We start from the raw sequence: 14127 nt of genomic DNA, 5'->3' as shown, positions 1-14127 counted from the left end.
AAAAAAAAAAAAAAAAGATTCAACCCACTTTTCAGCAAAAGAAAAGAAAAAATGTGAAAATCACTTTAAGATGAAATACACAGGAAAACAAAACTACTATAAAATCGATCAATCCTACTTCCACGTCTTTATCCAAAACAACTGAAATCAGAAGAAAAACTGACTTGAAATTCTCTCCAAATATCAAAGGATATTAGCACTCCAATGTTCACTGCAACACAATTCACAATAGCTAAGATGTGGAAACAACCTAAATGTCCATGGATAGATGAATGAATAAAGAAAATGGGGTATATACATGCAATGGAATAGTATTCTGCATTTAAAAAGAATAAAAGACTGCAATATGTGATAATATGAATAAATTCTGAAGACACTATGTTAAAAGAAATAAGTGAGTCACAAAAGGACAAATACTGGCATGATTCCACTTATGTGGGGTATCTAAAATATCAAAGCTCATAGAATCAGAAAACAGAATGATGGTTACCAGGAACTAGGGAGATGCTGGAAATGGAGAGTTGCTAACCAATGGGTATAAAGTTTCAATTACATTGGGCTGGGTGTGGTGGCTCATGCATGTAATCCCAACACTTTGGGAGACTGAGGTGGGGGGATTACCTGAGGTCAGGAGTTCAAGACCAACCTGGCCAACATGGTGAAACCCCGTCTTTACTAAAAATACAAAAATCAGCTGGGCATGATGACGCACGCCTGCAATCCCAGCTACTTAGGAGGCTGAGGCAGAAGAATCGCTTGAACCCAGAAGGCAAAGGTTGCAGTGAGCTGAGATCACGCCACTGCACCCCAGCCTGGACAGCAGAGTAGAAACTCTGCCTTAAGAAAAAAAAAAAAAGTTTCAATCATGCAAGATAAATAAGTTCTAGAGATTGGCTATACAACATACCTATAACAATACTATATTATACACTTAAAACCTTGTGAAAAGGATAGATCTCGTAAGTATTCTTACCACAATAAAGAAGTTTTTAAAGATTAAGCATACAATGTTGAAATATCTTCTCCATAAGAAAGTCTTTATGTATAAGAATGGTGATTTTAAAAGCAACAGGCATGAGCTTAAAATATTAAAAAATAGTATTTTAAGTTTTTACAACATACACAGTGTCTAAAATGAAAGAAATAAAAACTATTTATCAAAAGAGGTCAAAAATTACATACAGAACCAGTACGTTTAGTCACTAATTTATACCATAACTCCATGTTCGTATGTTTAACACCTGATCACACTTACCATATAACATCTCCCTATATCCAAGTATATATTTACAAACATTGAGCATTTACTACTTGCAAGAAAATCTACAGAGGAACACACAAATGTGTAAGAATGGTGTTTGCCCTCAAAGAGTGTATTATTTATTGAAAGTTAAGTACGTGATGGCGACAGTAATACACAGATTTTAGCATAAAGCATATATCCAAGCCAACATAATCAAACAAGAATAAATAACAAAGTTAATTTACACAATAATTTATGAAAAAATTTACAAAATAACATGCAAAAACTAATAAAAAGATACACAGATAAAAGCCAAATAACGTGGAAAAACAGAACTTAAGAGAATTATTTGAAAATAACTTGGAAAAACAGAACTTAAGAGAATTATTTGAAACAAAGATTCTGCATTGTGAAATGATCTTCTCCATAGGGTTACTGCATAGATTTTGAAAACTGTATCAATAAAAAAGTTACTAATTAATAAATAGCAGAATGGTATACATGAAAATGTAATAGTTATGATTCATACAATTTTTTTGAAACAAGATTTTTTTTTTCTTCTGAAAAATTGCTCTTTTTAAAACTGGAGTGAGGGTTGACAGTGGAATTGGATAAATAGGTAATGAGATAATATGGAGAAAAAGCCAATGCCTGAAATCAGCTAAGGCATATATATATTTTCACTTAACTTTTTGAAAACAGGAAATGAGTTTTTCAAAATGCGGACTGAGATTTTTTTCTGACAGTATAATAAGATGTCTTATTGCAAATAAAAATGTTACAAAGACACAAAAATAATAGAAAGAGGCTTATATTACCCCTTAACAGACAGAAAAAAGTGTTAGGATTCTCAAAAGACTGAATTCTTATTAACTGTTCATTTCAATGCAATTATTCAAACGACAGGAAACAACCAGTTAAAAAACATCAAGATTTTAAGACGGCTAACAGTCTTTTATGACCCTTTTTAAGCACAAGAAAGTTCAAAAGCAAGTTAGAATATGTGATATTTAAGTGAAGAAAGCATTGTTTGATTGTGCAATGAAACACTACCCCCAAGTGGAAATTTTACAAAGCGCAACCAGGCAGGCAAGCCCTGAAAATTGGATAAATAATTTATTGAGATCAGTCACGGGCAGTTAAATAATATTGGGGTAAATTTATCTCAAACAAATCTCCACATTAGAGACCACTAAACTGACACTGACCCATTCAGCAATCCCACTATCACCAGAGCAAAATCACAGAAATTAAAATCTTAACTAGAAAAACACTGGTTAGACGTCATCAAGATGGCCAACTAGAGGTGCCCAATCCTTGTCTCCTCTGCAAAGAAGGACCAAAACAACAAATAACAGCGCTTCAGGTAGAATGTGTAAGGGAGAACATGACAATTCAGCAAGGAAGTGACAAAAAACCTTCTGAGGCACAGAAACTCGGTATGGCAGCTTAGAGGGGGAAATGAAGCCTCCAGACGTAATCAGCTTAGAGCTGACAGGGACTTCCTATTGTGGGTAAAAGGTTAAGTGGGAGATACCTAAGTGTCACCATTACCGTCACAAATACCTGCAATCTTAACTACGGAAGAGTTCCACAGTTCTCACAGACCCTGAGTTCAGTATAGCCACCTTCCTGGAGTATAGACAGCTGAATTGCTCCTGAAAAGGAACACAAGCTGAGTCCTCCCCATCCCATGAGACCCAAGCTTTACAGTATGATCCCATTTTAGGAATGGAACTACTGCTGGTGTGCATTCTGACCTGGAGGCCAATAACCCAAACATCTCCACATCCTAGGGGTGCCATCTGTCATCATCCCACCATGTCCACACAGAAGGCTGCAGGATCATAACCCCAGCTAGTTTCAGTGGTACCACTATGACCTTAGTCCATGTAGCACTCTACACTCCAAAAAAAAAAAAAACAAATATTCAAGTACAATGGGGACACTGCCACCGGGAAGAGAAGGCTGACATATGCATTCCCCAGAGACTGAGAATTAGCCTGGCCAGCATCTATCGCCTCAAGCAACCATGATCTATCTAGCAGTAGAGAGCAACCATGTGCCACATGTGCCCCATATGGACCAAGACAACTGACACCACCAGCAACCCTTCCCCCTCCCATGGAGGATCTAGCATGCACCATGCTCACTCACCAGGGACTGAGAACTAACCCATTTGGCAATCCCTCTTCCCAGCAAAACCGTGCCACTGTCTCCACAAACACCAAAGTCAAGGCCACTGAGGCACATACAGACATTGCTGATGTTGACTACAGCCAAAAAAATCACAAGGCAATTATACTTCTATGCCCAACCAGAAGCTAAACCAAACACCCAACCCAACTGATACATAGAGAAAAAAGTCTTTCCCTACAAAAGTTACTTCATAAAAGTGGAAGATATGACTGTTCTACTAGACACGCAAGTATCAATGTAGGAACAAAAGAAATATGGAAAAACAGGCCAGGTGAGGTGGCTCACGCCTGCAATCCCAGCACTTTGGGAGGCTGAGGCAGGTGGATCACTTCAGGCCAAGAGTTCGAGACCAGTATGGCCAACATGATGAAACTGCATTTCTACCAAAAATAACAAAAATTAGCCAGGCGTGGTGGTGGGCACCTGTAGTCCCAACTAGTAAGGAGGCTGAGGCAGAAGAATCGCTTGAACTGGGAGGCAGAGGTTGCAGTGAGCTGAGATAGCACCACTATACTCCAGCCTGGGCAACAGAGTGAGACCCTGTCTCCAGGTGAATAAATTTTAAAAAATAAATAAATAGATACCTTTATTTAAACATTTTTTAAGTTAAAAAAAAAAAGAAACATGGAAAAACAAGGAAACATGACACCTCCAAAGAAACACAACTCTCCAGTAACAAACTTAAACAGAAGAAAATCTACAAAATGCCTGAAAGGTAATTCAAAATGATGATCTTAAGGAAATCCAGTGAGATACAAGAAAATATAAATAGATAATACAAGAAAATCAGGAAAACAATTAATGATCTAAATGAGAAATTCAACAAAAAGATATATATATCATTTAAAAAACAGAGCTTAAGAACTCAGTGAATAAAGTGTGGTGATTGAATGTTCACACATAAAAAAAAGACCTACCAGCCAAGAATACAACTCCAGCAAGCTATCCTTCAGAAATAAAGGAGAAACAAAGTCTTTCCCAGACAAGAAAAAACTGAGAGAATTTATCACCACTAGAATAGTCTTACAAGAAATGCTTATGGGAGTCCTACATCTGGAAGTGAAAGAATGAACTACCATCATGAAAACATATGAAAGCTTAAAACTCACTGGCAGAGCAGATACACAAATGAGAAAGAGAAAAGAATCCAATTTTATCACTACAAAAAAAAACACCAAACTGAAGAGACAGACAATAAAAGATAAAGAAAGGAACAAGGAACATAAAAAAAAAAAAAATTAACAAAATGACAGAAGTTCTTACCTATTTATCTTGAATATAAATGAATTAAATTTCCCAGTTAAAAGATAGAGATTGGCTGGATAGATTTTTTTAAATACTCAGTTATATGCTACCTACAAGAAACTCACTTTACCCGTAAAGACACACATAAACTGAAAACGAAAGGATAGAAAAAAATATTCTACACAAATAGAAACCAAAAATAAGCAGCATAACTATATTCACAACTCAGCGTATACAAGGCATTTGTTCCAGGACACTCCATGTGCACCAAAATCTGTGTATACTCAAGTCCTGAAGTTGGCCCTGTGAAACCTATGTATACAAAAAGTAGGCCCTCCATATATGCAAATTTCACATCCTATGAATATTGTGTTTTCTATTGATATGTGGTTTTTAAAATATAAATGTGTAAGTGAACCTGCACAATTCAAACCTATGTTGTTCAAGAGTCAACCATATACATCAGATATAATAGACTTTAAGTCAAAAACAGTGCAAAGAGAAAAAACAAGGTCATTATATAAAAATAAAGGTATCATTTCAATAAGAGGACCTAACAGTTGTAAATATATATGCACCCAACACTGGAACACCCAGATATATAAAGCAAATGCTACCAGATCTAATGAGAAAGATAAGACTTCAATATAATAATAGTTGGGGACTTCAATACCTCACTCGTGGCACTGGGAAGATCATCAAGAAAGAAAACCAACAAAGAAACTTTGGACTTAAACTGCTCTATAAACAAAATGGACCAAAAAGACCACTGCTCCAGAAATGAAATGGTCCTAACAGAAGTTAATAGAACATTTGATCCAACAGCTGCAGACACACATCAGCACATGCAACATTCTCCATGTCAGACCATAAGTTAGGCCACAAAATAAGTCTTAATAAATTTTTTATTTGATATGATTTTGGTTTTCTAACCACAATGAAATAAAACTACAAATCAATAACAAGAACTTCGGACACAGTACAAATACATGCAACTAAACAACATATTCCTGAATAACCAATGGATAGCAAAGAAATTAAGAAGAAAATTTAAACATTTCTTGAAACAACTGAAAATAAAACCACAACCTACCAAAACCTATGAAATATAGCAAAAGTAGTACTAAGAGGAAAGCCTATAGCAATAAACGCCTACACTGGAAAAGTAGAAAGAATTCAAATAAACAATCTAAAAATGCATCTCAAAGAAGTAGAAAAGCAAGAACAAATCAAATCCAAAATCAGTAGATAGAAGGAATAAAGATCAGAGAAGAAACAAACAAAATTCGGCCTAAAAAAAATACAGAAGGTCACTGAAACAAAAAGTTGGTTTTTGAAAAGATAAACAAAACTGACAATTCATTAGCTAGACTAAGAAAAAAGAGAAGACACAAATAAACAAAATCAGAAATGAAAAAAATACATTTATAACTGATACCACAGAAATAAAACAGATCGTTAAAGACTACTGTGAACAACTCTATGCCAACAAACTAGAGGAAAACTGGCAACTCAGAAGAATTAGAAAATCGGAACAGGTCAATAACAAGGAACAAGATTGAAGCAGGTATAAAAACTCTTCCATGAAAGAAAAGAGCAGTATCAGACAGCTTCACTGCTGAATTTTACCAAACACTTAAAGAATACCTAATACAAATTCCTCTCAAACTATTTCAAAAAATTGAAGGGGGTGGAACGGATTTCTTCCAAATTCATTCTATGAGGTGGGCATTACACCGATACCCAAACCAGACAAGAACAAAACAACAACAAAAAAAGAAAACTGAAGTCCAATATCCCTGATGAACACAGTCACAAAAATCCTAAACAAAATACTAGCAAACTGATTCCAATTAGATTATATATCATAATCAAGTGAAATTTAGCCAGAGATGTAATGATGGTTACATGTATGCATATCAATAAATGTGATATATCACATCAACAAAATAAAGGAGAAAAAACCATCTGATCATCTCGAGAGACACAGAAAAAGCATTTGATAACATTCAATATTCCTTCACGATAAAAACTCCCAACAAATTAGGTACAGAAGGAATGTACCTCAATACAATAAAGGTCATATATGACAAACCTGCAGCTAACATCATACTCAATAGGGAACAGCTGAAAGCTTTTCCTCTAAAAACTGGAACAAAATAAAAATGCCCACTTTCACCACTCTTATTCAACATGGTGCTGAAAGTACTAGCCAGGGCAATTAGGCAAGAGAAAGAAAGAAAGGGCATCCAAATTAAAAAGAAGGACATCAAACTGTTCCTGTTTACAGATGACACAATCCTATATAGAGAAAAACCTAAAGACTCCACCAAAAAACTCTTAGAACTGATAAATGACTTCAGTAAAGTTGCAGAATACAAAATTAACATACAAAAATCAGTAGCATTTCTATACACCAATGTGTTGGGCCACTTCTGCATTGTTATATATAAGAATACCGGAGGCTGGGTAATTTATAAAGAAAAGAGGTTAACTGGAGCATAATTCTGCAGGCTGTACAGGCAGGGCTCCAGCATCTGCTCCTGGTAAGGCCCTCAAGAAGCATCCAGTCATGGCAAAAGGCAAAGGAGGAGCAAGCGCATCACATGGCAAGAGTGGGAGCAAGAGTGAGAAGGAGGCCCCAGACTGTTTTAAACAACCAGATCTCACATGAACTGAGTAAGAACTCACCTATCACCAATGGGTTGGTGTTAAGCCAATCACATTTCAACATGATTTGGAGGAGAAAAACATCCATACCATATCAACCACTAACAAACTAGCTGAAAAAGAAACCAGAAAGCAATCCCATTTACAATCACCAGAAAAAAAAAATAAAATACCTAGAAATAAATCAACCACTGAGGCAAAAGATCGCTACAATAAAACTATAAAACACTGATGAAAGAAATGGGAAGAGGACACAATAAATGGAAAGACATCCCATGTTCATGGATTGGAAGAATTAGTACTGTTAAGATGGCCATACCACCCAAAGTGATCTACAGGTTCAATGCAATCTCTATCAAAATGCCTGTGGCATTCTTTGTTTGCTGTTGTTCCTAGCCACTAGACAACCAGGGAACCAGTGACATTCTTCAAAGAAATTAAAAAAAAAAAAAATCCTAAAATTCACATGAAAACCACAAAAGATCCCAAATAACCAAAGCAATACTGAGCAAAAGAAAAAAACCTGAAAGTATCACACTACTTGACTTCAATATATACTATAAAGCTATAGCTACCAAAACAGCAATGGTACTGTCATAAAAATATATACCTAGAACAATGGAATAGAATAGATAACACAGAAATAAATCCACACATTTAAACCCAATTGATTTTCTACAAAGGTGCAAAGAACATACATGGGGGAAAGGACAGTCTTCAATAAATGGTGCTGGGAAAACTGGATATCCACATGCAGAAGAATGAAACTAGACCCCTACTCTCATCATATACAAAAATCAACACAAAAGTTATTAAAAAGCTAAACATAAGATCTGAAACTATGAAACTACTAGAAGAAAACATGGGGGAAACACTTCAGGACATTGGTTTCAGCAAAGATTTTGTAAATGAGACCTCAGAAACACAGGCAACGAAAGCAAAAATAAACAAACGGGACTAGATTAAACTAAAAAGCTTCTGCACAGCAAAAAAAAACCAACTTGTAGAATGGGAGAAAATATTTGCAAACTATTCATCCAACAAGAGATTAATATCTAAAATACATAAAAACTCAACACCAAAAATAAAAAATAAATAATCCTAATAAATAAATAATACATAAATAAACAGTATATTTTTAAAATGGCAAATGAACTGAATAGGCACTTTTCAATGGCAAGGCATAGTGGCTCATGCCTGTAATCCCAGCACTTTGGGAGGCCAAGGCAGGCAGATCATTTGAGGTGAGGAGTTTGAGACCAGCCTGGCCAACATGGTGAAACGCCATCTCTACTAAAAATACAAAAAAAAAATAGCTGGGTGTGGTGGCAAGTGCCTGTAGTCCCAGCTACTTAGGAGGCTGAAGCAGGAGAATCGCTTGAACCCGGGAGGCAGAGGTTGCAGTGAGCCAAGATCACACCACTGCACTCCAGCCTGGGCAACACAGAGTGAGACTCCGTCTTAAAAAAAAAAAAAAAAAAAGAGAGAGAGAGAGACATATAAATGGCCAAGAAGTATATGAAAAAATGCTCAACATGACTAATCATCAGGAAAATGCAAATCAAAACCACAATGAGATCATTTCAAGTTAGAATGGCTACTATCAAAAAGGCAAAAAAATAGTAACAAAGGATGACAAGAATATGGAGAAAATGAAACTCTCATATATTATTGGTGGAAATGTAAATTAGTATAGCCATTATGGAAAACAGTATGGAGGTTATTCAAAAAAACTAAAAACAGAACTACTATAAGAATTAATCCCATTGCTGGGTATATATAAACCAAAGGAAAGGAAATCAACATGTCAAAGAGATATCTGCATTCCCATGTTTACTGCAGCACTATTCACAATTGTCAAGATATGGAACCTGCCTAAGTATTCATCAACAGATGAATGGATAAAGAAAATGTGGCACACAATACATAATGGAATACTATTTGGCCATTAAAAAAAAAATGAAATCCTGTCATTTTCAGCAACCTGGATGAGCCTGGAGGACATTATGTTAAGTAAAATAAGCCAGACACAGGAAGATAAATACAGCATGTTTTCACTCACATGTGGAAGCTAAATAAGCTGATCTCACAGAAGTACAGAGTATAATACTGGTTACTGAAGGCTGGGAAGGGTAGCAGGGAAGAGAGGAATAGGAAGAGATTGATTAACCAATACAAAATTACAACTAAATAGAAGGAATAAGTTCTACTAGTGTATAGTACTCTAGGGTGATTATGGCCAATGATAATTTATACTATATTTTCAAATATCTAGAAGAGAGGCTTCTGAATGTTCCCAACGCAAAGAAAGGACAAATGTTTGAGGTGATGGATATGCTAATTACTGATTTGATCATTACACACTGTATAAAGGAATCAAAATATCACACTGTACCCTATAAATATGTATAATTATTATGTGTCAATTAAAGACAATAAGAAAAGAAAATCATTGGTTACATGTTGAAAAACTTAGATATAGAAAGAACATTAAAAATACGGTTTGCAATTACATACAAAGAGAATTGTATCCATAACACGTGACAGTTACCTCTTAAATGTATGACTAAAATTCTAGTAACAACAACTTATACTGAGATGTGTGTACTTCACATTCCAATAAAACCATTAAGTATATTGGTGCATTTAATCTCCAGGTAGCTTTTTAAGAGCTTGGCAGTAACAATTGTTCCTACTTTCACAGATAAGAAAAGAGTTTGGAAAAGATTATCTTACCACAGGTCCCTAAGTCTGTAAGAAATGGCAAAATTTACAGTAGAAACTGGATCTACTACAATACCACTCTGCTCCTCTAATGCTTTAAGCAAGTTTCTTTTACCCTAAAAAGATCATTATTTCCTCTAAGGTAAAAAAAAAATCACATTTTTTGTGGATATGAAGGACAAGATAAACGAACCACCCAACTCAAACAAATAGCTTTCATATAGGTAGCAAAAAATGGTAACACTATGATAGTCAAGGGTCAAGTCTTTTCAGCTGAAATGATCAACATGTTCCAAAGTGTGATACATTTGCACATTTTCCATAAAAAATCCAGTTCATAACCCTGAAGAGCTTTTTTTAGCATAAAGCTTTTCCTCATTTCTGTCATTTTAAATAAAACAGTGACTCAGACGTCTATTAACTACAGAAGATTTTTCCTAAAAAGCATTCCCAAAATTTTATCAAATACATGCTATATTGGGAATGTAAGTATATTGAAAAATCCTTTCTGTTTTTTCTTGAGACAGGGTGTCACTGTCACCCACGCTGAGTGCAGTGGCACAATGATAGCTCACTAAAGTCTCAAACTCCCAGGCTCAAACCATCCTCCTGCCTCAGCCTCCTGAGTAGCTAGGACTACAGGCATGCATCACCACACCTGGCTTTTTTATTTTCATTTTTATTTTTTTGGCAAAAACAGCGGGTCTTGCTATGTTGCCCAGGCTGGTCTTGAACTCCTGGCCTCAAGCAATCCTCCTGCCTCAGCCTCCCAAAGTGTTGGGATTACTGCACCCAGCCAGGATCCAAAGAATTCTAAAACACACTTAGATCCGATAAAAAGTATTCTATAAGTAGGTAAATAGATAACTAAGTACAAGGTACCAAATTATCAGGCATCAATAGCCTGAAAATAGAACCACGTGTTTGTGAGAATGCCTGTTATCCCACATTCTCACAACATTGGTTATTATCATTGCCTTCAGTCTGACAATTAAATGATTATAATTTGTAGCTCATTATTTTAGTTTACATTTTTTTGAGCACTAGTAAAGTAATATTTTATTTTCATGGGCTTATATTTATTATTGTTTTGCCTGTTTAGTTCACATTTTATTTGGGATACTTGTCTTTCTTATAGATTTGTAAATGTCCTTTATTTATAAAAGATGTTCATTCTTTGTTACATATGATACGAATCATAAATTCCTTTACTGAAATGCTGAAAGAAAAATAAAGTTCATATCTGAGCATCAGTATTACTTGATGAGTATTATGCACATTGCTTTTCAGTGTTTTGTAGAAACTAGATTAAGAAGTCTAGATTTGTCCTTAATAATTATATTTGCTACACAGGTCTTTATTCTTAGAAGCAGGTTTTCTTGTTCTTTCTGTCCTTGACCCTAGCTTTCTCTGACTATTGGCTCCAAAGACTATAGCAAGAAATAAGCTTTGAGTCTCCTGATATCAAGGCTGCTAAACTAGCTGAGGGAATATATCTTGTACTTTGCGCGCACACACACACACACACACACACACAAAAGCAAACCAAACCAAACATCATCTTCCTCGTACTGCCCCCACCCACTTCTGCCACTTCTCTGCTGGGTGAGACTTGTCCCAGGCACTCTTTCTCTTCTTCCATTTCTGAAAAGCACATGCCACTGAGTCATCAGGTCTTGCCATCAATTTCATTAGGATTCTTCACATATTTACTGTGTTCCCATTCTGTATCCAGCACTGTGCTGAGTGCTTTGGACTTAGATAGTTTACGCAGTGGGAATTTGCCAGTTCTTTTGAGAAATTAGCTATCTCCATTTCTGAGATAGCCTTCTATCTGGTCTTCTAGGACCCCTCTGCCCTCATCTCTCACTTTTGTCTCCCTTATGACCTTGCTCACTACAACCACACTGGCCCCCTTCCTAACCCTAAAATATACCATGCCTACACCGGCCTCAGTAACCTGGCTTCAGCTGCTTCCACTGCCAGGGATGCTTAGGCAGCAGATGTCTTCAAAGCACACTCCTTCACTTCCTACAGTCTCTCTTTAAAACACTTCTTTCAGCATTTTCTGTTCCTTTAACTCATTTTTTTCCTCCATAGCACCTACCTTTATCTATTATATTTTTACACATGTATTTGCTGATTCTCTGTCCCTCCACTGCCCCCACTAGAATATATGCACCATGAAAGTAGGGACCCTGTTTTATTCCCACTATATTCCTCCAGCATCTAGAACAGTGTTACTATATAATAGACACTTAATAAATACTGGTTAGATGAATAAATGAATCTATTTGATGTTAAGTCTATTAACTTTATTACTTTTTTTAAAACTGGCAAATGACAAAATAACAAATTGCTAAGAACTACTCTAGTTCTTAAAATGACAAATAGCTAAGAGCTACTCTAAATTTATTCAAAGGTTTTCCCCCATAACCCAGGATGGTGATAGTCATGGAGGTATCTAAGGGAAATGTGGGTATTTTATGTATGGCTCATTTATTATAAGCTGGAATTCACATGTGCCTTCTTATGATCTTTCTCCCTGTATTATATCAGTTTAACTTATTCAATCGGTATATATTCTTGATCACTAAATACTATACTTACCCTTGCAGAGAGTCATCAGTGCCTAAAGCAGCCTGCTATGGTTTAAATATTTATCCCCTCCAAAACTCATGTTGAAATTTAATCCCTGATGTGGCAGTGTTGAGATGTGGGGCCTTTAAAAGATGATTGAATTGTGAGGGCTCTGCCCTTACAGATGCATTAATCCATTCATGGACTAATGGATTAATCAGGTAATGAATTAAAAGGTTATCATGGGAGTGAGAAGTGGCTTTATAAGAAGAGGAAAAGAGCCCAGAGCCAGCACACTCAGCCCCTTGCCACGTGATGCCCTGTGCCATCTCGGGACTCTGTGCAGCGTCCCCACCAGAAAGGAGGCCCTCCTCAGCAGATGTAGCCCCTCAATACCGGACTACTCAGCCTACATAACTGTAAGAAATAAATTCCTTTTTTAAAATACAGTACCCAGTTTTAAGTGTTCTGTGATAAGCAACAGAAAATAGACTAAGGCACAGAGCTTTTTTTTTCTTTAAGCATCTAGGAGAAACACGTATGAGGGGGCTGGGATGTGCCTTGAGTCAACAAGACCTCAGGTTCACTTTGATATATCCAGTTCTTGAGCAGAGTGACCCATATATATGGTAAGCAGGGACTGATATTGGTTCCTTTCTCTTCCCTTTCCGAAAGCCTTTAATTTTTTGTCATTTACCCTCATCATAATCCTGGAAGTTAGGTAAGACAGCTACAAACAGAGAGGTCATATAATTAGGCAGCAGAGCCAGGATTTAAAGCTTGGCCTGACTTCAAAGGCAATGCATCTTGCCCACTACAGTTCACCTTCCAGCTGCCAAGATCCCATAGTGGTTAAAAACACCGGCTCTAGCACCAGCCCACAGGAAGTTAAGACTCAGCTTTACCATTATTATGTAACTGCAGCACGGAAAAGTCATGTCAATCTTACTTAAAAAGACTGTAATTTAATTTAACCAAAGGTGTTACTTCAGTTCAAGAGTAGAACTCCCTTCCTTTTCCTAAGGAGTTCTTTTTGCTCCTTTTTGTCAGTCTTTCTCGTGTTTATGTCCTCAAAATAAAACTTACTATTCAGAGAACAAGATATAGTGCACCTACTGAGGAGACCTCAAAACTACTGAATTCCCAACATCCTGCTTAAGATACGCACAAGTATTTCCTGAAAAATGTAATTTACACAAAAGCAAATGTCTCTTTTTACAGTATCAGCCTAAGGCTTAGCAGTTCTTATACCAAATTTAAATAATCCATAAGCTTTATATAATGGAATATAAAACATAGCAATCATATTAACACAAAATTGGAGACTATCTTAAATGATGCCCCTAACTTCCGGCTTAGAAAAGTGATTTTCTTTAGCCGATGAAATGTGAGTAGAAATGACACGCCACTTCTAAAAAGAAGTCAGGAGTTCAAGACCAGCCTGGCTAAGATAGTGAACCACATCT

General features: G+C 36.2%; 1 protein-coding gene across 3 annotated transcripts in view; it reads right to left on the bottom strand.

Moving 5' to 3' along the window:
- HSD17B4 (hydroxysteroid (17-beta) dehydrogenase 4) overlaps positions 1–14127 on the bottom strand; it is an 87932-nt gene that overhangs the window by 67317 nt on the left and 6488 nt on the right. The window contains exon 1 of one of the 3 annotated variants that reach the window (XM_011963687.1): positions 1614–1689. The exons of the other annotated variants lie outside the window; for them this stretch is intronic. Within the exon in view, the coding sequence (XP_011819077.1) occupies positions 1614–1671 (58 nt within the window). The 5' untranslated portion in view covers positions 1672–1689. Of the gene's footprint in view, positions 1–1613; positions 1690–14127 lie in introns of those variants that run through there. 3 annotated transcript variants of the gene reach the window in all.

This window comes from Colobus angolensis, unplaced genomic scaffold (assembly GCF_000951035.1).
Source record: "Colobus angolensis palliatus isolate OR3802 unplaced genomic scaffold, Cang.pa_1.0 Scaffold62, whole genome shotgun sequence".
Lineage (NCBI taxonomy): Eukaryota > Metazoa > Chordata > Mammalia > Primates > Cercopithecidae > Colobus > Colobus angolensis.
This window is presented reverse-complemented; position numbering and strand designations above follow the sequence as displayed.